Source organism: Toxotes jaculatrix, chromosome 10 (genome assembly GCF_017976425.1).
Source record: "Toxotes jaculatrix isolate fToxJac2 chromosome 10, fToxJac2.pri, whole genome shotgun sequence".
Taxonomy (NCBI): Eukaryota; Metazoa; Chordata; class Actinopteri; family Toxotidae; genus Toxotes; species Toxotes jaculatrix.
The window spans coordinates 16,125,747-16,151,145 of record NC_054403.1 but is presented as its reverse complement, the minus strand read 5'-3'; the positions used below and the strand labels follow the sequence as shown (position 1 = coordinate 16,151,145).

Here is a 25,399-nt window from a genome sequence, read left to right as displayed (position 1 = left end):
TTTAAAATAACAGAAAATATTAATCTTAATGAATCTTAATGAGTAAAAGTGATGCAGTTTCCCAATTTTTCCTGCACTGACTGGATACAGCAGAAGTTGTTGTGCAGTATTGTTAAACCCCCTTAAGAAATAGTTTTCAAAGTTTGTTTTCATCTTATTGCAGGACTCCGATGGAGAAATCCCATGGGATGACAGAAAAAAATATAGACACTGAATTATGTAAACACACTGGATTCTCAAGTACAGCCATCTATCCTGTTGGCAATACCTGCAGTGATAAACATAAACATAGGCTCTCTTACCCACAAGGTCCCACTCTCCATTGGGTATGTATGTGGACGTGTCCACATCCAGCATCTGGAGGTCCAGTAGCCAGCCGTTGTGTGTCCACGAGCCAAACTTCAAGTCACACTTCTGAATGTCAAAGGGGAACCAACGCACGTCGATGTAGCAGGTGCTCTTCAAGATGCCAGGGGGGATGTACTGGCAGTAACCTGATGCATTTACCAGTACGTTGGTGTGGAAGGTGGCATCGAACCTCTCGTCCGCACTGGGAAAAGAGTAACAGAGAGTAATGCGTGCGTGTGTGCACCTTTAAAATACCTTTAATAATCTACCTGTGGCTTAAAGCTCTATTTTGCTCTACGTCCCTGCCTTATGTTTATCGCCTTTTTAATTGTTCTTGACATCATGCTCAGGTACCACAAGCTGGCAATTATTTTGAAATGGCTTTTATCAAACTGTACTACTGCAGAGAGATGAACACTCAAAATAACTTTGTGAAAGAACGTAGACAGCGATGGAAGAAATTAGTGATGTTTGTCTAATTGCTTTAATCAACAAGACCCAAGTCTGGTTTATTTGGTTATGTGGTTAGGACAAATTAAGGGATAAGAAAAGTACTCAGAGGGATGGACATTAATTTGAATAATATCTAATTTGTTTTTGGAATGAAACAAAAAAGGAGAGTGAATTACTCAGCCCATTAGTTCAGCCCATATCTTCCATGTTGTCAGCATGTATTTGCCTACCTGTATATATGTCCCAGTCTCTCTGCTGTCTCTGTCTAACCAGCCACAGCAGTGAGCAGTGAAGTGACATATGTGGAGCAACCAGCCTTCTGCTCTGCCGCTTTAACCCACATACACACAACTGTGAAACCTAGGTGAAATCCATGGTGCAGTGAAATTAAATATTCATTTCCATTACTATGCCAGATTTGTAGTAATAGGAACCAAATCGGTGACATGAGAAAACACCACAGACGCCTCCTTCAAGGCTGTACAACTCACAACCTGCTGGGATGATATAAGGGCAGCCACTAACAGGTTTTCTCTACGAATAGTTTCAAATACTTTAAGTTTAAGATGGACTTGGCTTCACTTTTGCCAGACTCAAACACAGCCAAAAGTCAACGAACTAATTGAACAAAGCAGAATCTGTATTCACAGAGAGTCTTGGAGTAGCAAACACTACTTCTGGAGACTTACAGTAAAGAAAATGCCTAGAAGCCTAACCTTGGATCACTTCAGTACTGGTACTCCAGTTGAACTCTAATTAAGTATTAAAGAGCAGCTCCTCTGGTGTCAATGAGAATATGAACTCTTAAATAAAGTGCCAGAGGCGAAGTCTGAACTTCTAGAGATTTTAGGCAGTGTCTTCTGTTTTGTTTCCTTATGCAGTATGTGTCCAAAATTTTGTTCTCAGACAAACTCAAGTCTCCATGGTAGCAACTAGCTGGAATAAAGTATCTCCTTTCCTTCTCTTCATGTTTTATTTATTTATTTATTTTATTTTACCCCCTTGCTGAGCAAGTGTGGAAAACATTAGGGCAGCAGAAGAGAAGATTAGAAGCCAACTTTCACCAGTTAATAGCATGAATTTGTTTTCGATTAGTCCCTTTCCTGCAAAAAAGAAACTAATGTTATTTAATTGAATGTCTGAGTTACAGTTTTCTGGATTTATATGCCCTTATTTGCAGTTACATAACCAGTGTCTCGTTATCTATTCTGACCAGTGAGACAGTGGGTTTTATATTTTCTCTTTGTTGTTTTACCCGGAAGACAGTTTACTGATAGTGGATCTTTTCCCACTTCCCACATCATGCAACATTCAGGGAACAAGAACATTTATAAAGTCCATGAATTTCAGTTTTCTGGACTAAACTTCAGGCAAAACCCAATTTTGGATTTTGAAAAATTCGCCACAACGTTTTGGTCCAAAAAGTAATGAATGAAGTTTTAAACATTGCTTAAGATTAAATATCTTTAAGTATGCCATGGGGAAAGAATTCCTTTGAACTCTGTGAATATCACATGAAGTTAAAAATGAGGTGGCGACAAACCAGCAGCCTTTAATCCATCCACCCCTTCATATTACTGTTGTACTGCTGTATGTTCACATTTGAATATTAATAGAATCCTCCCAGGCTACTGCAGGTGAGTCATGTGTATTTAATAGTACATTGTGAATGCAAAAACTACTGCATATCATTAAATAAAGGAAACCACTGATATTGTAGAAAACTCAATAACGAAGCAGAGTAAATAACTGAGTCAGGACAAAAAGGGATAAATTCTCTTGTGGAAGGCCCGATCTCAGTTTTCAGTCATTGGAAAGAACAACAAATACTAGTGTAAAATGCTGCAGAGTTATTATTCATTAATGCAATGCAATTAATCAATGCAATGCCCCTAACATACACACACAACTCTACATACAAGATAAAGGCACACACTATACACCTATACATATACACAAAAATCAACCCACACACAGTCAAACACAATGCATTCCCCTGTGAGAGAGATAACGTCAGTGTGTCTGAAACATCCTGGCGCCTCATTCAGCCCTGACAAAAGAACATGGCCTGTATCTTAACAAAATTTGTAGATGGACCCATTTTATTTATCCCTGCCTTTGCTCAGATTGAGTGATTTACTTTTTTCAGGGGGGTTAAGTGACGGTTAAGTGTAATTTATTTCTCTACTGTGTGTGTTGCTATCAGCTGTGGCTCCAGGTGCTGGGGGAGGGTTGTGTGGGTTGGCCGAGGCGGAGCAATGCAATGAATTATTCAGGCTTAGGCCTTACTTTTGGCACATCTGAAGGTGTGCGCTTTCCTGAAATAAGCACTTACACACATCACAGCCGAGAATTTTCTGAAGCGTGTGTTGGAGAGAACATACTGTGTAAATTCTGTACATGTGCAGAACAACAGAAATGTAGAAAAGTACAAGAATTAAAGTTGTTGTCTAAAAAAGATTAATCAGAGCTTTATTATAGCTTGCTCCAAAATTGAAATTTACTGAAAAAAATTGCCTCATTTAATCAGGAGATTTAATTTTATAATCGTTCAGAAAAAAATATTAAAAGATTTTCAAACAAAACACTGTACACATTTCAATTATTAAACATGCACACAACCAGACAAGTGATAGCCCTGGGAGAATGGGAAGTGGTCAGATTTGTACAGCGCACCCACATATACACACATACACACTAGAGAAAGAGTACTGTGGACATGTGAGAGTGGGACAAGGTGTAAACAGAGACTGACTGGTAATAACAATGGTGGCAGTGACAGGTTCCGGCACCATGGGACATGAGTCACCAAGCTTTCTTCTCACTGACTCAACACCTGCTGCTGCCCCCCCCCAAAAACACACACACAAACACACACGCACAAATCACAAAAAGAAGGAAGTCACCTGACGCAGAAAAAGAGCCAGATAGTGTGGAAAAAATGACTACATACTATTAACAACATGTAAAATGCCCTGATCTTCAAAGAAAGATTACTAAGCCAGACTAAGCAAGACTTTGTAATATCGCATTATGTAGATTTAAAGTCAGTTTTAATCATTTTGGTTTATGCCTGCTATCAGGTTGCATGGGCTGAAAGAGCAACAAGGATTAGCCTCAATATTTCCTCACATATTTTTTCTAAATTTGTCAGAAATTCATAAAGATAATAATAAAAGAGAGAAAAATAATGTGAGTTGCACTGGAAGCAAACACCTTCCCTGAAGATTTTTGCATGCACACTTGACGGCAACATGGGGTCAGCAGAGGGACCTATCCATCCATGTAGATTATGTCATATTTCAGGAATATAGCAGTCAACCAAACAGCCTCAGGGGGCCATTACATTAGGCATTCTGTCTGACAGCCTTAAGGCTCTGTGGTTAACTAGCTGGACAAGGATGCTGCAGGCAAGATGTCCAGTATTTTTGTAATTTACAGAGGGATATATTTATTCCTGGAGAACAGAGGCAGAGAGCATATACACATATGAACAACGCTCAGTGGATTACTTATAAGAATCTTCCTCTTCAATTCATCAAGTAAGTAAGGACAGAAGGAACAGAAGGCTAAGGATCATTATGCTGGGGATAATTATATGTTACATCATTTTTCTAATTGTAAATACTTTTTTCTTTTTTGTTCACCATATTCTTTATCCCTATTTTATTTGTTTACCATATTCTTTATCCCTATTTTATTTTATATTTTATTCTATTTTATACTTATTTAGATAGATTTTAAATATGCCTTTTATGTTACTATTTGTGCCAAAGAGCTGCTGTACAAAATTTCATTGTGCCTTGCATAATGACAATAAAGATTCTTGATTCTTGATTCTTGAAAAAAAACTACATCATGTAAACTAGTGCTATGTCACTAACTTAACATGTTATTGTTTAAAACTTCTTATGTATCATGAGAACTTCATTATTGTTGATTAGCAGAATTTCAGTAAGGCATTTAGATGTGATCAGGCAGTCCACTGTCTCTTTGGCTCCTGGATGCTCACCAACAGTGATATTCACAGGACAGTGCAGACACTTGACACCCTCAAACTGCACTCTAGTACATTTTTGTATACATGTACACAGTTAATGCTGGCTTGAGCTAATCATTCTGTAATCAGCTTCCTAATTTGTTTCCAATTCAGGCTGGTTCAGCTGGTTCTATAGAAACAAAAATGTTGTTCCTGTCACATCATCACAGAGTCTTTCTAAAGCCTGTCATGCACATCGGCCCTTAAGACACTGTCTATTTTCGTTTATTTCTGGAGCATTTATTTATTTAAGTGACCAAAGAAATGTCAGCCAATCCAACCGTGTCCACTCATTCAACCATTCATCCATCTAAAAAAACAAAAAACCCTCCAAGTATCCATTTATTTGATTAACTATCCTCTCATCTCTATGGCCTGTTGCAATGCTTTGTCTGTGTTGTCCATCTATCTTCCCTTCTGGCAGAATTAGGATTCAGTCTGTGGTTTACCTGAGTTGGACGTCCTTCATGTGCCTCATCGATCCCCAGTCAAGTGAGACCATTGACTTTTTCCACTAATGAGACAGGGGGTCAACAGCTTGCAAAGCTGTTTCAGATCCGGATATTCTTAATACAAACATAATCACACACACGTGCCAAGTCACGCTCACCTGACACAAACATACAGTAAGCACCATGCAAACACACACACACATGCACACACGCTGCCAACATAAAGTTTACAGTTGGTTCTCTTCAATGAAGCGAGAGACCTTTGGTGCAAACATGCATCTCTCTCTCAGTAGAAGCCAAATGCATTTGTTCTTTTGCCATAACCTTATTTTGAATCTAAATATTTCAAACATTCAATTTATCAACATTAAATACAACAATACCTTTTTAAGATATATAATGAGAAGGTTCAGTTTTCATCACTTGGGTTGGGAAAAAAAAGTTCAACATTCAAAAAACGTTTAAGCCTTACTAATTAGGCTGAGCCATGCTGACAGGCATTGGACACAGTAATTATTACCCTTAGAATTGAATTGGATGATGTCAACTGTCAGTCACAGAACAAAAACCCATCACAAATAAGGATTGAATAATTTCCCCAGGCAGTATGCAAGGATGCATGGATATGGTGTTGATGGGAAATCCATGACTCACAATATAGATCATCCATGCGTGAAACATCATTGTGAGACTGTATGAGTCAGAGTGAGCACAATGATCCTAAAATATGAAAAGCAATATGAGAGGGATATGCGAGATTTCACACTAGGATAATATGAGCTGAATGACTCATCACAGACAATATCTGATTTTTTTTTTTTTTTTTTATCTCACTCTTCTTTTGAGAAATGAATGAATGGACTTATGGCAAGTGCTTGTCTGAGCAGCATGCTAATAAGAGTGAATACATCTGCTATTCAACACAGTAAGACTAATGTGTTATTGGCTGTGCACTGATGGCCCACTGTGTAATGGCGTGTGTTGTGCCATTACTGTGTGTAATTGTGAGAGCATATGTGTGTGTGTGTATGTGGTGTGCTAGTGAAGAGTTTACTGCCTGTACTCTTTGTACCTTGTGTGCACAGATATTTATTGTGTATTAGTGAGATGAGAGCTTAGAGTTGTGCAGGTTAATTACTAATTATTAAGGCGTGAATGTGTGTGTGTTTCCAGCAACGATCCATGCTGAAAACTGTAAATTTTCATTTCTCCTCAGGAGGCATGTAAACCTTCTGGTTTGGCTCTGTGAATGTGAAGTGAATTTTCCCCTTCACCTTCATATTACTGTTCCTCTCTGCCAACTTCATCTTGGTAAGAAATGGTCCTCGGCTGAAAACTAGCAACATAAACACTGTTTTTTGTTGTTTTTGTTTTTTTTTTTCAACTTTGTATTTAGTGCTAGCAAACGTCGGTTTCTCGTGTCAAAATCCTGTGCTTTGTGCACCCAGCCTTTCACTATGACTTCCACCCTAAGACTTCTGTGCAGTATATATTTCTGCAATAGAAATATATACTGAATTAGAACATAGAACATAAAGCATCACAAGTGAACGTCATACAGGCAGCATTTATTTTTCCTCCAATCAATTGTTTGGCAGAGCAAATTACTAAAAGTATTTTTTTAAGAGGACAGAAATTGTTTTCATGTATGAACAGATTTTGAGCAAGTATAGCAGAGTACCACGCAGCACATGAGAAGGCAGTCAAGAAACTAGCAAAACATAAACAGGTAGACTGTGAGAAAAGGGAGAGAGTAACATGCTGACACCTTGACAGGCAGAGACAGGTAGATGGGATGATTTATAAAGGGGAGTCAGTGAAGGCTGGGAACGATAAAATATGGAGAGAAAGAGTTGATTGAATAGAGTGAATTACAGTGAGACAGTGAGTTATGAAAGAGAGATGGAGGGAGACACAAATAGAATGAGATGAGAAGAGAGACGGTAAGGCGGGATGGATGATGGAGGGAGAGAGGGAGGAGTGGAGGCCGAGGGTAAAAGGCAGAGATGGGGAAAGACAGGGGTGAGAGCAAGGAGATTAGGGTGGGTAATCCTGGCAGGTCTAAAAGCTGAGCTTTAAAAATTTGGGTTAATGCCCCCAAACCTTTTGTTTTGTCCTTGTGTTCCCTGTAATGTGTGAGTTTGCGTATGTGTATATGTGAGAGTGTTATTGTGTGTATTGGGGAAGAAATACAGGCATGAAGAGGAACATCTGAGGCTCCTATTTCCATCCACTCCATCACTAACATCAGTGAAGACCAGCTGCATATCTGCCTGTCTTTCTTATCCTTGCTTCACATGTTCAAAGCTATCAAATCTTCTGTTTTAGGCTAACACAGTCTAACGGCATCGTCTTTCTCCTTGTGACTGAATCTGTCCATCTCTTCAACATTCTTACTTCTCAGTCTCAGACCCGATCATCCGTCTCTCACTCAAGCACGCAAATGCAGTGCAATTAGTTGTTCTGCAGAGAAACAACTGGCCTACATTCCTAATTGACTTGAGAAAGCCTTGCGCAGTAGCGTGAAGAACAGTAGATAAGCAGACAGCACAAGTCTGACCCGAATCACAAAATGCAATGAGCTTGCTCAACCTCATTTATAAAAAAAAAACAAAAAAAAACGTTGACCTCAGCTCTAATGTAAAAAAAAAAAAAAAAACACTTTTTATTTATCACATTGGCTTAAAGTAACCCTGATACTGCTATGGTTTGTGGAGATTAAAGAAAGAATTTTATATAATAGTGGCGTATCAGAAGGATTAGAGAGTATTTCATTCTAAAAAATAAAAAAATAGCAAGAAAACATGCGGTCTCTGACAGGTGTGTTTAGCGGCTGCAGAGCACTGACAATGTCAGATTACAACACCTATTTTATCATGTCTGACAACAGGGGAAAAAAAAAAAGAGAACATTTAAAAAGAGAAGAAAAAGGTCGCAACTTTTGCAAAGGCTGTGATGAGCAGCAGCAGGCAGTTCTGACCTGTTGTAAAGGAGGATGTCAGGGGTCCAGATCTGGTCTGAAGGGAATCGCAGGTTCTGGACGCCGGGGTAGTTTTCTGGATTCCAGCTCAGGTAGATATCTGTCCAGTACTGAGACAAACAAGAGAGATTTTCACTGAAAACTTCGAGAGCATGTTAAAGTTTTTACAATGGCTGCAATAACTCTCATGCGCTGCAAAAGCCCATAATCCAGTCCAGTCCAGCTGAACTAGCTGAACTCATCCAATTGAACTTATACAAGAAAATGGCACATTCATTAGAAAAAAGAAGGGCTGTATCTTGCCAGGAAGAAAATGAAAATGGAAGGGTAAAATGATTCTTGCAGTATTACTGTTTTATAAAATTAAAATGGCAATTCTGAAGATACCAATGAAAGAAAGTAAAGCTTAATCCTGAAAACATGTTTCTAACTATGCAGGCAAACCCAATGGCTTCAAAAAAAAGTGTAAAACTGCTGCTGTGGATTTCATGCACACACTTTTAACTCTGCTTATTTGCTCTAACTAGCACAGCCACAGGTGAGAGCCTTCTTTTGAATCCTGCACAGAAACACCTCAAAAATGGCAACACTACAGAATAACAAGCTGCTCTCTTCCTCCCTCTGCTTCTTCCTCCTCCCCTTATCTCACTTTCTGCTTGATAATCTGCCTGAAGTGATGTTTTCTTGAGTATGCTGATGCCAGCATTGAACACGCATACACAAAACCACTGCCTCTCACTCTCTCTCTCTCAGACACACACAAACACAGTGAGCAACAATTGTTAGCTTGAGTTCCAGTATTAAAAATAACTGCAGATAGCTTGAAAATGTTTGGAAGGATCAGCTAACACTAATGCTAACTGGTTATACAATAAATATTATCAATATTGCTTTTAGCCTTTGAGCAAGAACAAATAATCCAGGAAATAAACTGTACCTCTGGATGTGCAGTTAAAATTCATTTTCATCAACAAGTGCTTAATGTAGTGGCACTTTTAATTTGAAACAGTAACTTTCTTTAGAGGATAACTGTGTAATAAAATTGCAAATATAGTTAAAGCACATTAAATTTGTGATAATGTGCCCTTGTCAAACTTGACCAAACTCACCAGCTGCAGCCATGCATTGGTCATCAGCACTTGGTTCTTCTCATCCTGAGGACAGAAACAGAAAAAATAAGAAGAGGAACAGAGAGGTGGTTTTCTGTATAAGAGAACTTAACCAGGCCAATCCATATTTAATACAGTGGAAAAAAGACTTTGTCATCTGCAAGTCAGTGCAGTTGTTTTGCATATTCAAAGAAGAACAAACCAGGCTATGCAAAACTGTGTGAAAGCTGGTTTTATGTAACCAAGTGTAGTTCTGTTGAACGGTTTAACAGTGGAGCCATCTAACAAACTACACAGCCTTTAACTAGCAACTAAAATACTGTAGGTCCAGAGTTTTTAAATAGTGGCATTGAACTGGATAATGTCATGCTGGCCCCAAAAGGACACAAATTCTATTAACAGAAAAGATATCATCACAAACTTTCTTGACTTGCTCTGGCTATTTTATGCACACTGAAAATAAAAATAGGTGGATAAACAAGTGCTTAATAAGTATTTAAGTAAGTAATTATCATTCATTGTCCAATAAACACACGAATGGAAACAGTGCAGACTGAAGACTATGACTTTACCAAATAATGAACATCCAAAATGTTTTCAAGGTGTACGTATAGCATTTGGTAAATTATGCTGCTCATATTCTAGCTGCAAGGTGAAATTTGCATTTCTGCAAGCTTCAGAGTTTCTCTGCTCCCAGTACAGAGTGGAAAAGGCATAACAGGAATGCTTGCATGGTTTCTTTGGTTGAAAGGAGAGGAATGCTGAAAGGGATCAAAGAAGCTTCCTTTTTTCAACGCACTGCATCTGTTTATCCATTTATCTATAGCCCTCTCTCACTTTTTGTCACCTGAGTTGAAAATGTGGGCACATATGGCAAACTCTCCTATAATGTCTTTTCTGGAAGCAGATGACCCAGATGATGGAGCAAAAGTCACAGCTGAAAGTAATGATCGGAAATGTGTGTCACTTCAGAGATTTCAAATCCCCCAGTGGTCTGTTTGTGTGTGTGTGTGTGTGTGGCTCTGTGTTAGCACTTTTAGAAATAATGAAAATAGAATTGTGAGTCATATAAAATTTATATCCTGAAAATATTAACTTCACTCACCTATTGAAGGTCAGAATGCCCGAAGCATTATGTGAATAGTGAGCATATACACAATATAAACACTGACACACTGTAGTTTTTTTAATCTGTCTGAAATAAAATATTTATTGTCATTCTCCCATCAAAAGATTAATTTCATAACTCTCATAATTCTCAGTTTTTAGATTTTTTTTTTTAATGTGTCAATTTCAAAAAATCTTCCCTTTAATTTTGAGCAGCAAATTAGCAACTTGTCTAGAGGCTGAAAGAGGTTTCATGTGGATTGAAAATTCAGTCCCTCTGTCAAGTCTGAGAGGGCATCCTTGTGTTGAAACAGTCAGATGTATCCACTCCTGAAATCTGGTTTACCCTATACAAGCCCCTAAACTACTGGCAGGACTGAATCCTACATAAGAGTTACACTATAAAAGAACAAATGCTCATACAGGCTGCGAAGTGTCTCACAGGTTTTAGGTCCTCTTTGGTGGTTAATGAGTCGAGGCTTCATTTGAGGGCCCACTGCTACTGTGAGAAGAATTTTACAATTTGAAAAGTGATTAAGCATAGTAGACCTGGATTGATTTTTTTTGGCCATGGGCTGGAGGGCAGAGGAAGAGATGGTAATTTTAATGAAACGGAAATGTGTCAGGGCTGTCAAACTCAAGGAGACACAACACACAATCGGGACAATTTTTTTAATGACCAAAGTCAACACCACACCACACACACACGGACAATCTAAAGAAAATTATGTCTCCCTCACCACATCTATGATCTGGAGCAGCGTGAGGCCCAGCTCCACCAAGATGGCAGCAGAGTCATTGACCACAGGTCTTTCCAGTCTGTTGTAGTTAGCCAGCAGCTCTTTGTACAGCCTCCTCTGATGTTCCCCCTGCAGGGATCCTGGAAGAACAACAGAAGGAACAGAAAAGATGGTAGATTGTTTTGAATACAAAGCATTGTCTCTACTAAAAGCTGTTCAAAACAAAGCATCAACATTTGAGAGTGCTAATTCATGCTCAAACTGTTGGGTAATTGTTTGTGTGACAAAATCATTTCAACTCAAAGATCATGACTCTGATAAAGTGGATAAAGCTTTGTCGCACATTATCACCAGGAGCTTTCACATATATTTCAGAGCAGAATGTATCCCCCCACCCCCACTACTATAGACAGTTTCTGAAGGTCACTCCTTGATTTATAGACACAGGGTGCACAGTCTTTTGTTTGCATTTTTTAAACATTATTCCAGTGCTGAAACAACTAAAATTCCAGAGATGGATTTTTTCTTAAAACACCATCAGTGTCTTGGCTTGCGTTATCCCATTCCTGCAAATTGTACCTTGGAACATAGTGTCTACTGAGGCTGATTTCTAATCCAGAAAGTAGCTTTAATGGTTCTCCTGACCTTTTGCCCTTCCTCTTCTGGAAGGAGGCTGCAGCCAGATTATAACTTGCCCGGGGGAGTTTCAAACACACTGCCATATACTGTACCTGTTAAGTCTACACTGTGCAAAGACGTCCCTGATTCCCTGTAAACTTTCCTAAGAAGACAGGTTTGTTGTTGAGCTGAAAGTTTTGATGAATAATGACTAAATATGCACATGTGCTGACATCTGCATATAGATCAGCAGATTGTAGGCTTAAAACACACACACACACACACACACACACACACACACACACACACACACACACACACACACACACACACACACACACACATACACACACATACACACACATAAGTAGAGTGGCAGGGCTGTGAGTTGGTGTAGTCTTAAGGTCCAGGGTGATTAGGATGATGTGTTTGTTGGCCCGTTTCTCATCACCATTATTGATCCTCTCTACCTAACCTTCCACACACATTTAGCACCATTTGTCCCAAAATGAAGGGTGACAGAGACCCACAAACACTTTCTCACGCACACATACACAGCCAGACCACATTGTTAATGCCCTTGGAGTTACTGATCTAACTATAGTACAAGATCTTGAATTTGTGCATACAGAGGTCAACACAGATGAATTACTATTTTGACTAGTAGTGGATACTGGCCACAATGATAAACACTACATTTCAACAGTAAACTGAAGCTGAGCATAAAGGCCTGCAGTGTGAAAATAGTCTGTTTATGGTCTAGTTCATTTACCTATACATGCCCCACCCACAGGGCAAAAAAAAAAAACAGCCTTCTTCTGAGCTCAGTGACATTTTTTGCACATCATCTGAGTTTTTTTTTTTTGCAGTACACAGACAGCCTGTCACTGGCAGATAAAAAATGTGCACAGCAGGTAACCCCCGTGAACAGATATTATAATGACTCCCTCAAAAAAAGAATACAGTCGACAATCCATCAGAAACAGAGGAAGGAAGCAAAAGGAACAACTGAGACAGAGAAAATAAAAAAGATCAAAAATAGAAATGTAATGTGGATAAGAAACAAGGAGAGAGGGTTACAGCGCAAACTGTGAAGAGGAGAGGAGTGTGCCTTTGGACCGGCACAGTGCTGATTGGCCCATTAAGGCTGTAATGAGGAGAGTTATTGCAGGACTGAGGCGGAGGTCAGAGACAGAGGAGCTACAACAAGCTGCTCAGCACAGCAGAAACCTTTGCCACTGCTCCTTAGCAGCCACACACAATACATGAGGTCTAATCCTCTCATTCTATGTATCCGTCTATCCAGGTTCCACTTTCTCATATGAAAGCTGAATTGACGCATCCATGGCTTTCCACAGATACACATTAATTCACATTCATACTCACAGACAGAGTTAGACACATCTTTGTGCCTTGTTGTTTGTTTGTCTCTCTGTCTGTAAACATGTTTGAATGGGCGGCCAGGCAAGGGCTCTAATGGTTGTTTTGCGCATGAGTTCTGCAAAGCCAATAACACAATCTCCATAGTTCAATACAAAGCACCACAAAGTCAGAAATCTATCTACGCACAGTATCTTTTTCATATGCTTTGACACAGAGGGTTAAATACAGCTTCATCTACAGCTACTATCCTGCAAACCCCTCCTGGTCTCTCCTGTGTTTTATTATAGTGAAATGTGAACTGAGGTCCAAATAAACATAACTAAACTAATAAAGTCAGTGAAGAAGAACTGAAAACTCAGTCTCCATTGTTGCTTGTCGCATAAAACCATGTTTGGAAGGAATTAAGCAATGAAATAAAATAAACTACTGTGCCAACTTTAATTCAGACACAAACCATGTGCAGCATGCACTAGGGAAGAAGAGACAGATCCATGCCTGTGTCTTTTTTTGTTTTGTTTTTGTTTTGTTTTTTAATCATCTCACTGATGAAGCTGATATGAGAAGACATAATTTTCCAAACACAGCACGAGGTCTCATCAAACTGCAGCAGAGGGAGAGAACAAGAATAGCGGGGGGAGCTGGAAGATTAGTCTTTAGTTCAGCAACTTCTCAGTTTATATTCCTGTTCTCCACCCTTGTCCTTTCATTTAAAAAGCATGATGGAAAGTCCTCTGGAGAGGTGTTCCTCAGAGCAAAGATGAAAAAGTCAATTGAAAAAGCCTAATTTTTTCTCGTTATCTTCTTCTTAAAAACAAATATATATTTTCTTTTAGACAGATTTAGTCAGTAACAGTGTCATGTCAAAGTTCTCATCAATGCTCACTTGGTGAAAAAGGGGTATGTGATGTCCAAAATAACAACTTTTACCCAATAAAGTTGAACATAGGATAAATAAAGGTCTACAATATGCAACATTTAAAAACTACTGCCAAGGAATAATTTTAGAAAAGAACCTTTGTAATGCTGCATTTCACCTTTGACCTGGTGACCTTCCACTAAACTGGAGCACTATCTATATTCTTCAGTAGATGTCACTTTAAGATAACTGGTTTGACCTTTTTGTGATTGTCAAATACTCTCACAAACACACAACCTTCTCAGCTGAAGAGAAGAAAATGAATGTGTCGCCGTATGTCAATTGTGTGTGTGTGTGTGTGTGTGTACTTGCTAAACATAGACATACTAATGATAAGCAACTACAGTAGATCAATTTTCCTTTATTCATCAATCTCTGTAACAGCGTGAGGGTCATTACAGGAAATGTCAGGGGTCCCCATTGTGCCCTGTTCAGGTCTAAGAGAAGGTCACTGATTAATGGCATTATCCAAATTATAGAAACAGAGAGAACATGTCCATTATTTGTATATAATGCAATATATTCAGGTTAAACCATTTAAAGGTATCGTCATTAGGAGCAAAGGACCACAGGAAACAACTGTCTTAGCTCAAGGAACCGAACCGTTCTGTATACGTCTATTCTCAGCTGAATAGACGCATACAGAACTATAACTGTATGAAAGAATTGCTGAAGAATAGCGCAGTGCTCTGTCACTCTGTGGGGCTTAAAAGCTAATTTATTGTCGATATTACTGAAAAGACAGTGTTGAGAGAATTGGACAGGATTTGTCCGTCTTATTTCAGTCAGAGAAACTTGCATCAAAGAACTGACCATTTATTGGAAATGGTTACGACAGTTTGATGTGGCAGCAAAGGCCCTGAATTTTGAGGGAGCGGCAATGAGGAGCATGAATTCTCCCCCTGATAAACACATACATGAATATTAAATCTTAAATTAAAACCACCAAAAATGTAGCACATAATGTAGAGGGAGGTGTGGCAGCAAAAAGTATAAGCATATCAGCAGAGTAACAGTCAGAAAAGTCAGGTTTTAATGGTCGAGATAATCGCCTGCATGAATACGATTGGACGTCATTAGTCAGCTGATAGCCACAGACTTAGTGAATGAGGCAGTGATGTGAAGCATGAATGAAACAGCTGATGCCAATCAGCTGCTGCAAGCAAAACTTCAGCGCTCTGCCTGAACTAATACTCCATTGACCTTTTGTTGACATTGTTTTTTTTTTCCCCCACAAGTCACTGAGAAGTTCACCTTTCCTCTTTTTCAACATTCTTCCCCTAAACTTTATGATAACTGAATGCTTGGAAAGCCCAATATAATCATATTAGAGGTCATTAAGTCACACTTAATCATATGTTTGCAGATAGATAGTTTGATTCACACACAAACACACATATATCCCTACATTACCAGGGGACTATGAATCTGTGTTGACTAAGTGAGGGCCACTATTTCTAGACATTTTGAAAGAAACAAAAATGAAATAATACATTTTATTTAAGGTCTTTCAAAGAATAAGTTCAAAAAGGTGAAATTTTTTTCATCTTCTTTTAAAAATTACCTGGAGGAGACCTGGACAATGTCTACCTATCAAAACACACAAACACACACACACTTAAAAGTCACTGTTGCTTTTCTTCGCCTCCTCTGTGCTCATTTGCACTTCAAGCGTCCTAAAGAAACAGGTAACACAAGTCGTTGACACCATTTGTGTGTGTGTGTGTGTGTGTGTGTGTATGTGTGTTAAAACCCTGTATACACTAATGTGTGCATGTTAATCTAACCTCACTGATACAGCACACAGAGGTTACTCCTGAGCTCCAGGAAGTCTGCATACAGAATTAGTTCTAGTTAAAAAAGCAGAGCCAGACTGCTTCTGGGCACTTCAGGGACCCCGAGGGTATCAGCACCCAGGGGGGCCTTTTATTTCAGCTTGGCAGCACCCTGCAAAATATTAATACATTTCACATATTTTCAAAGTCTCCTTAGAGACCAAGCCAATTTCGTGTGTGTGTGTGTGTGTTTCTTCAACATCAACATTTATTGGAAGAATATTGGACTTGAGAGCTACCTCGCAGTTTATTGTGAAGGAGAACGGAGAGGAAATGAAAAATGTGAGACACGAAGAGATGTAAATTTGGTCTGTGTATTTTTATGCATTCAGCTTTGTGCCCTGTGGTGGTAAGACAACTTGTCCAAGAATGTGTCACTCTGCTTTTAAGTCAGTTTATACTGGGAGAGGTTCCAGCCCCTGATTTCAAGTTTTTGAGTTGTTAAAGTACTGAGGACATAAATAATACTGTGGGTGTTGTTGGAACGGGCCCCGCTACTTTGTATAGGGATTAGAAGGAACGCTTTAAGAACTGACAACATCAAGACAGAGGGGCTGTTTGAGAAACCAACAACAACAGCTACTACTAAGTCAGAACGGGACAGCTGCAGCCATCAGTCTGTTAGAATAAAACATAATGTATAATTTTGCTTAGCATCAGCTAAAAGGTATCATTTCCATAGTGTGCCCAAGGTAAGAGGAGAATCAAATTTCAAACACATGGGAGCTCTGTACAAATGTGACAGATGGGAAGAAGACTGCTATTTTATTCTGACGGTTGTGTTCCAACATGAACCCTGATTGTTGAAAGAAACCATGTCAGAGGTTATCCAGATTGTTTTAAGCTTAGTGTGGTATAGTATAGCTAGTTTATTTTTTTTTTAAATTTATTTATTTGGTCTGTACTTATACACTAAAATGTTTCTAAACTTTATATTACTATAATACTCAGGTCTATCAACATTAGTTCTACAAATCTGTCAATTTCAGTTTGTTCTTGTACAGTATATATTGGTTTGCACATATTAACTTTACATGCTCTGAGGGAACAATGCCAACAACAGATGAGGACTGAAACTCTTTTGACAGCTTAACTATCCTTTATATTTTGTATGTTGTCCAAAAGAAGAAGCCAGCTGAATGTTCATCCTGAAAAACTGAGTTTAAAAGCAGTAACCTTAATGTACATACTTTGTGATACCATGCATCATCCTAAACTTACAGGCACCAATTTTTTACATGTTCAGCATCTAAAATCCTACTGTACAGTTCTGTGTGATCTAAAATTTCCACACACATTTTCTCACTGCTTTTAGTAAATATTAATTTTCAGTGAAAAAAAATGCAATGCTTGGACAGATGAATGGATGGATGAATGAATGGGTGAATGAATGGATAGACAGTGAGACTGTTACCTGGGGAGAGGAGAGAGTTGTGTGTATTCACACATTCATAGTGCAGTAAGTATGGCCGAATTCAGTTTTAAATGTCAAATGCAAATGTGACTAGATAAGGGAGAATCAGAAGCACATTCTACCCTTCCTCCCTTCCACACTCCCTCTCAAGCTTTCCACTTCTCATCTCAATTCTTTACACCTTCTTTTATGTCTCATCTAAAAGCCACTCACATTTTTGCAATACCCCCCTTTCCCTGGATATTCTACTGTACATTCTCCACTCTTCTCTATTTTGAATGTCCCTCTCTCCCTCTATCAATGCCTTCATCCCTTTACAAGCCTTTCTAAATCTAGTGATATCCCCTCTTTTGATCCACCTCCCTCTCTCTATGCCTTTCTCTTACCTCTAGTCCTCCTTTTCATTCTCTCTGCCTGTCCTGAATTTACTTGGTTTAGTTTTACTGCTTCCAGCGTTTTTGTTCACATTTGCAATGAATGAGCGCATTCTACAGCCGATTAGGTTGTTTGAAAATAAACCACCGTCACCAGCTAGTTAGAATCATCTGCCGAACAATGGTGGGATTTTAATAAAAAAGTTAGAGGGCAAGTGAGGCCAAATGTAAAGGTGAATGTGCTCCATGGTGTGAAATGTGTGGCCAAAATACAGGTTTTTCTTTGGGATGGCATCTAAAAATGCACTGAAGTACATTATTATTATCTCTCTCCCTCTCTCTCCCTGTCACACAATCTCTCTCACACACATTAATATATACCGAGAAATTCAGCCAGGCGATTCTGTCCCATCTGAATATTTTTACTGGGTCAATGCGTTCAGATGAGGCTCCCAAACACAATCATCAGACACAGGCTATCCAAACACAGAAGGCCTAAGGGACACATTCCTCTCACACACACATACACTTCATAGACATACACCCAAACAAAAAAACAAACAGGAATTCTATTTTAGGCAGAGCACTAAATGACCACCTCTTACATCAGGGTGTTTTAGTGCCCCTGATGAGCCCAACTAAACCCATCCAGACTGAGCCTCTGCTCAACACACACACATGGACACACAAACACACACGGACACACAATATGCACAGGAATGATCAGGGTCCCTCTTCCTCCTCCTCTTTCTGCCAAGGTAATCTGCCATACTTATGTAGACTAGGTAATCTCTTATCATTTAAGACTGGATTTTAGTACTACTGTGTTTTAGGGAAATCCAGAAATTATGTCACAAAACATCTAATAGAGATACAGGCCTGAGTAAAATAATTAATTGGAAATTAGTGCTGAAATGATCAGATAATTGAAAACGAATCATTTTGCACAAAAGCATACATAAGAAAGAAATAAGATCAAATACAATAAAATAAGACTTTACTGGCTGAAGGTGAAGGCCAATGTGTGGGTGCTTTAAAGGACAGATTTATTTTGAAGTCTGTTTTAAAACATCACTCACATGCCTGTGTGCACTGAAAGCGTTAATTGCTTGCTTTAATCACTCCCGTCCATTCTCCTCATGAAAAGATTCCTTCTTGGCACTACACTGATGTAAGAGATAGAGGATGAAGACCACAGTCCTCATTCCATGCAAAACGCATTTCTAAGTTCAACAAAAGCTGAAATGAGGATTTAGCTGTTCAAAGTCGTCTTAGTATGAAATTCCTTCTTTGTGTTTCCTCCACTGCCACTTAGGAAGAGAACAGTGTCCACAAAAACACAATCCCTGTTTCATGAATATATTCGGTCTTTAGGATAGGTGTGTTTACTTGATTGACAGCTTTGGTGGTTGCTGCTCACTTCAGGTTTAAAAACATCCTTTCAGAGTCAGATAATTGTTATGTCCATGTTTTTCTGCAGCTGAAGTGTAATGGGCTTCATTAACTGCTGTTTGCATCAATGATCTTGCCTGCTAGACAGACTCTGTAGACAGGGTTATGGGGCCTCTGGTGTAGCAGGGGCCCCCCGAGGTTCCCACTAATGTAACATGAATCCTGATGAATAAACAGCAAGAACACTACAGAGCTATGGTGATGAAAGAGTCAGAAAGGTAAGAACTGGAGTAAAAGGATTTTTAAAAGATATTCAGATCTTTTCACTTCAGTTTATCTCAACATTTATGTATATGCTAACAACAAATTCTTTCTTTTGAGGCTTGTCTCTGAAAAAAAGTGCATAAAATGCTGAAAGCATTTCTCATTGTTAAAATGGCCGTTCTGACACCAGAGACTGCCAGAGGAATAAAAATGCCAAGGCAAAGGTGGAATAATGCAGATACGTATTTTCTTTTATTTTCTCTTTTGTAACACAGGTATAGCAACACACAGGGTGAGGCCTAGCCAGTAACCACAGAGATTTAAAATGGGCGCCCTTTTATACTGTGGCCTGGTAGGCATAATTAGACAAAACCATTCACAGGTGTTCATAGATATAGATTTATAAATATGATAATATGAAAAATATGATTATTAGATTTAACAAAAAATATTTAAAATAACCTGCGTGCTGTAAAATAATCCCTCAACCAAACACCATAAACATATTTACAATAATGATATATATAAGACAGTTTTTCGTACCCCCCCCCCTGTCTTGCCCTGCCACTTGGCTGCACCCGGAACGTTATTAACCCCGTCCGTTACCCAGGGGACTCTTTTCCCTGACGCACCCCAGGTGAACGCAAAACAGGCAGAAGGTGAGTATTAACGATAGCATGAAGAATTCTGTTTGGCACTTCCACTATTCTTATCACAAATACCACAATACGTTTCATCACTTTTGCCAGTGTCCGCCAATTCTGGACCGTCCGCTATCCACGGAGTCTAACCGACCTCCTCTCATTACAGACGGAGCCGAGCGGCCACCCCGGCATCCGACCGAGGCCGACTCCGCACATATGATAACTATATTACGCAACCACTTTTGCTGTTATCTCGTGAAACGTTCATGTTCGAATGTTATATGCCAAATATATAATAAAAGTGCCTTTCGCCATTACTATAGATTGTCTAGTTATTTATAAACAATATCCAAAACCCACCGTGCACAATATTTACAATAATATTTACAACACCGTAACCCGACAGTCAACGGTAACGAAGTCCTTCGTTACATTTCCTCCCCCCTTTCTCGAAGGAGAACAGTATCTCAGTCCTCAGACATCCTGGAAAGACAGTCCGCCACCACATTCGACTTCCCTGACCTGTAGCAAACAGTAAAGTCATACGGTTGCAGGGAAAGATACCATCCAGCAATGCGCATGTTGGCATCCTTCATCCAATGAAGCCACTGCAGAGCTCTGTGATCAGTTTCCAAGACAAAGTGTCGTCCCAGCAGATAATACCTGAGGGTATCGATGGCCCACTTCATTGCCAAACACTCCTTCTCCACCGTGGAGTATCTTGTTTCCCTGTCCAGCAGCTTGCGGCTCAGGAACACAACTGGTCTCCTTTGCTCTTCCTCCTCCTGCAGCAACACTGCTCCCAGGCCCACACCTGAAGCATCTGTCTGCAGGATAAATGGCTTGTCGAAGTCTGGACTGTGGAGAACCGAACGTGTACCGATGGCATCTTTGAGGTCCCTGAAAGCAAGGTCACATTCCTCAGTCCATCTGACCTTGTTGGGGGCTGCAGCTTTGGTCAGTTCATTTAGCACCAGAGCTCTGTCTGCAAAATGGGGCACAAACTTCCGGTACCAACCGACCAGACCCAGGAAACTCTTCAGCTTCCTCTTTGTGGTGGGAACTGGAAAAGAGTGAATGGCCTCCACTTTCCCCAACTGTGGCCTGATCTGCCCAAAGCCAATGATGTGACCCAGGTACTCCACTTCTCTCTGAGCCACTGCACACTTGTGAGGGTTGATTGTAAGGCCAGCCGCTCTGATGCGCTGTATGACCTGTTGCAGGTGGAACCTGTGCTCCTCCCAGGATTGACTGAACACAACCACATCATCAAGATATGCAGCAGAGAAGTCACCCACATCCCTCAACACATGATCCATGAGTCGTTGGAATGTGGCTGGCGCCCCCTGGAGACCAAATGGCATGACCCTGAACTGATACATGCCAAATGGAGTCTTGAAAGCAGTCAGCTCCTTCGCTTCTGGTGCCAAGGCCACTTGCCAGTAGCCCTTGCTCAGGTCCAGTGTCGTGATGTACTGAGCTCTGCCCACTCTCTCCAACAGATCATCAATCCGAGGCATGGGATACGGGTCAAAGTTTGACACTGCATTCAGGTATCTGAAATCGATGCAAAATCTGAGAGAGCCATCTTTCTTTGGGACAAGCACTATCGGACTGCACCACTCACTGCAGGAGACCTCAATTATGCCCAGCTCCAACATCAGCTTGATCACCTTTTGCAGCAGCGGTATCAGCCGCTCTGGTATCCTGTAGCTCTTCTGCCGGACAGGAGCATTTCCCTTAAGACGGATCTTGTGCTGAACCAGAGAAGTGAAACCAGGTGTCTCACAGAAAAGCTCTGAGTCCAGCAAGGGCTTGATGTCTGTCTGCTGGGTGGGAGACAAATGTGAAATGTCCACAGACAAGGGCTCACCTGCCGTGGTGCTGGTTGGAAAGAATTTCTCATCAGTGTCCTCATCCCGAACAGCACGCACCAGCAGCTGCTGGCACACCCGCTGCGGACGCTCCTGAAACTCCTTCAGAAGGTTCACATGGAAGGTCTGGTGTTTTTTAAGCTTGTCCGGCATGTGCAGTTCATATGTGACTCTACCCACACGTCTAGTCACCTCATAAGGGCCCTGCCATTTAGTCAGCAGCTTACTGTCACTGGTTGGCAGCAGCAACAGCACTTTCTGACCTGGACTAAAGACCCTCTCTCTGGCCTTCTGATCATACCAGGTTTTCTGACTGGCCTGAGCTGACTTCATGTTCTCGTGAACCAGCTCTGACATCTTCTGCAGTCTTTCCCTCATTTTGACCACATATGCCACTACATTCTCCCCCTCTGGCTTTGGATTTTCCCAGTAGTCTTTTAGAAGGTCCAACGGCCCTCTCACCTGGCGGCCGTACAACAGTTCAAAGGGTGAAAAGCCTGTTGATGCTTGTGGAACCTCCCGATAGGCAAACAGTAAGTATGGCAGCCACTGGTCCCAATCAGCCCCTGTCTGGGAGATGAACTTGCGCAGCATGTTCTTCAGTGTCTGGTTGTACCGCTCCACCAGCCCGTCTGTCTGGGGGTGGTAAGGGGTGGTCTTAATGCCCTTTACACCTAGCACCTGATAGACCTGCTGCAACAACTTGGACAAGAAATTTGTCCCGCAGTCTGTCAAAATCTCCTTAGGTATGCCTACCCTGGAAAAGAGCTGAATGAGGCAGTTGGCAACATGTCTAGCCTTACATGACCTGAGGGGAAAAGCTTCAGGATAGCGTGTTGCATAGTCACATATGACTAAGATGTAACGGTGGCCTGCAGAACTTCTCTCTAATGGCCCAACTATGTCCATTCCTATCCTCTCAAACGGTGTGTCTATGATTGGCAGAGGCTGAAGCTGTGCCCGTGCTACTCCTTTTGCTGAGGTAAGCTGGCATTTTTCACAAGCGCTGCATAACTGAGAAACTTGGGTGTACATCCCTGGCCAAACAAACCGACTTGCAATCCTGTTCAGAGTTTTCTGAAAAGCCATATGACCTGCCCATGGAATGGAATGGCCTAACTCCATGACTTTGTCTCTGAACTGTTGTGGCAGTACTAAAGCTTCAGTCTGTCCCTTGCGTTGATATAGAATGCCCTCACGTATCACATAAGTAGCATCCTCTAAGCAGCTGATGTTACCCTGCTTAACCCCATCAACCTCTGTCACCTTCCCAAACCACCCTTTTAATGTAGGGTCCTGTTTCTGTAGTGTGCCTACATCAGGGGGAAAATCAAAATCAAGCTCGCCAAGTGGAGTGGGTGGGATGTCTGTCCCTTTCCTGGGGCACCCTCTGAGCCTTTCTCTCCTCCTCTGAGCTCTTGACTTGGGCAGCTTCACTGGGCCTGCCTCCACGTCTACCTCATAGAAAGGCAACTCCCTGAGCGCTTCCTCTGCACTCTGTGCTCTCGTGGTGACATTGCAGGGTTTAACTGGTTTCCCCTCAACTTCATCAGGTGGCTCCCAGAAGCCTGCTCCTGACCCTTGACCCTCGTCACTGCTCAACTGAGGCTCACAACCTGCCTTGTCCACCAGATCATATAATATGGGCACGTCATTACCCAAAATGACTGGAAATGGCAACTTGGGGGCTAAAGCCACAGTCATCAGGAAAGTTTGGCCACCCACTGTCAAATACACATCTGCTGTGGGATACTGATGCTCATCCCCATGAACACAGCCTATTGGTGTCTTGCTATCATTCCACTTTTCCTGTGGAACCAAACTGGCCGACACTACTGTCTGATAGCATGCTGTATCCAGTAAAGCAACTTCTCTCTGTCCATTAATCAGGACTGGTGCTGTTCGGCCTGCTTCCCTTACTGTGTGTACTTTTGTTGGTCTTGGCACTGAACATAGGAGAGATGGCTTGGTGTGAGTGCTGGCTGGACAAAACTGCTTTGTATGGCCTAAACCATTACAGTGGTAGCACCTGATTTCTTGCTTAGCTTGTCTAGGTGGAGGTTTTTTAGCACGATTAGGGGCTTGGGGAGAGAACTGCCTGCTGGTAACAAAGCTTCTACTTTGTGGCTGACCAGACCCCTGTTCCCAACCAGTGGACTCACTCAGACGGGCTTGGTGCTGTCCCCAGCCGAAGGTGGCATTCCGGCTTCCTTTCCTGGCCAATGTGAAGACGTCTGCCAGGCGAGCAGCCTCCTCCGCTGTCTTGGGGTCATGTTCTCTGATCCAGACCTCCAGCTCTGGATGAACCATCCTCAGGAACTGCTCCAGGATGACCACCTCTGATATTTCTTCAACCGATGATGTTTCTGGTCTGACCCACTTTGAGAAGAGGTCCTTCAGCCGCACATACAGCTCTCGTGGGGTTTCTCCAGGCTCAATTCTCAGGGAGCGGAATCGTCTTCTGTAGGTGTCGGGTGTAATCTCATATTTCACCAAAATTGCAGCTTTAACTTTATCATAGTCCTCAGAGTCTTTTATGTCCATCAAAACATATGCACTCCGTGCCTTACCAGTGAGCAGAGGAACCAGACGCACAGCCCAGCCTTGTTTGGGCCAGCGACATACATGGGCCATTCTCTCAAATGTGGTCAGGAAGTGCTCAATGTCGTCATCTGCAGTTAAAGGCAGCAATTTGGGTTCTCGGGGGGCAAGCAGTGCCTTTCCTGGTCTGAACCCTAGGCTCATCTGGCTGGTCATCTCACCGAGGTCATCTGCATCATCATCATCATCATCCCCAGCATTCAGTTCTCGGGGCTGATTTTCCTCCCATGCATCATGCTCTTGTCTATAATCTTCTCTCAGCATGTGCACTTGCTGCTGCATCTGCTGAAACTGCTGTTGCATGTTTCTCCACCGCTGCTCTTGACGGAGGGATTCTTTCTCCATTTGTTGCTCTTTCAGCGTCTGAGACCGCATGAAAGATTTTACCAAGCGTGATAACTCCTCCAACTGCTCTTCTCCTTTGGCTCCTGCGACAGTGTCTGTAGTAGCTGCGGCACAGGCACCCTCAACAGGGTCTTCTTGGTCATTTTTCTTTCCTCTAGGCATCATAACTTTGGAGTGTGGGCCCCAGCTTCTTGACACCACTTGTTAGAATGGCCGTTCTGACACCAGAGACTGCCAGAGGAATAAAAATGCCAAGGCAAAGGTGGAATAATGCAGATACGTATTTTCTTTTATTTTCTCTTTTGTAACACAGGTATAGCAACACACAGGGTGAGGCCTAGCCAGTAACCACAGAGATTTAAAATGGGCGCCCTTTTATACTGTGGCCTGGTAGGCATAATTAGACAAAACCATTCACAGGTGTTCATAGATATAGATTTATAAATATGATAATATGAAAAATATGATTATTAGATTTAACAAAAAATATTTAAAATAACCTGCGTGCTGT

The 25,399-nt window shown here is 41.1% G+C and overlaps 1 protein-coding gene across 1 annotated transcript in view; it reads right to left on the bottom strand.

Moving 5' to 3' along the window:
* The window catches only part of LOC121188385 (neuronal acetylcholine receptor subunit alpha-7-like), a 37,418-nt gene that overhangs the window by 6,706 nt on the left and 5,313 nt on the right, over positions 1 to 25,399 (bottom strand). The window contains exons 2-5 of the mRNA XM_041048119.1: positions 11,229 to 11,368; positions 9,382 to 9,426; positions 8,273 to 8,382; positions 303 to 550 (exon numbers count right to left, since the gene is read on the bottom strand). Coding sequence (XP_040904053.1) covers positions 303 to 550; positions 8,273 to 8,382; positions 9,382 to 9,426; positions 11,229 to 11,368 — 543 coding nt within the window. The remainder of the gene's footprint in view (positions 1 to 302; positions 551 to 8,272; positions 8,383 to 9,381; positions 9,427 to 11,228; positions 11,369 to 25,399) is intronic.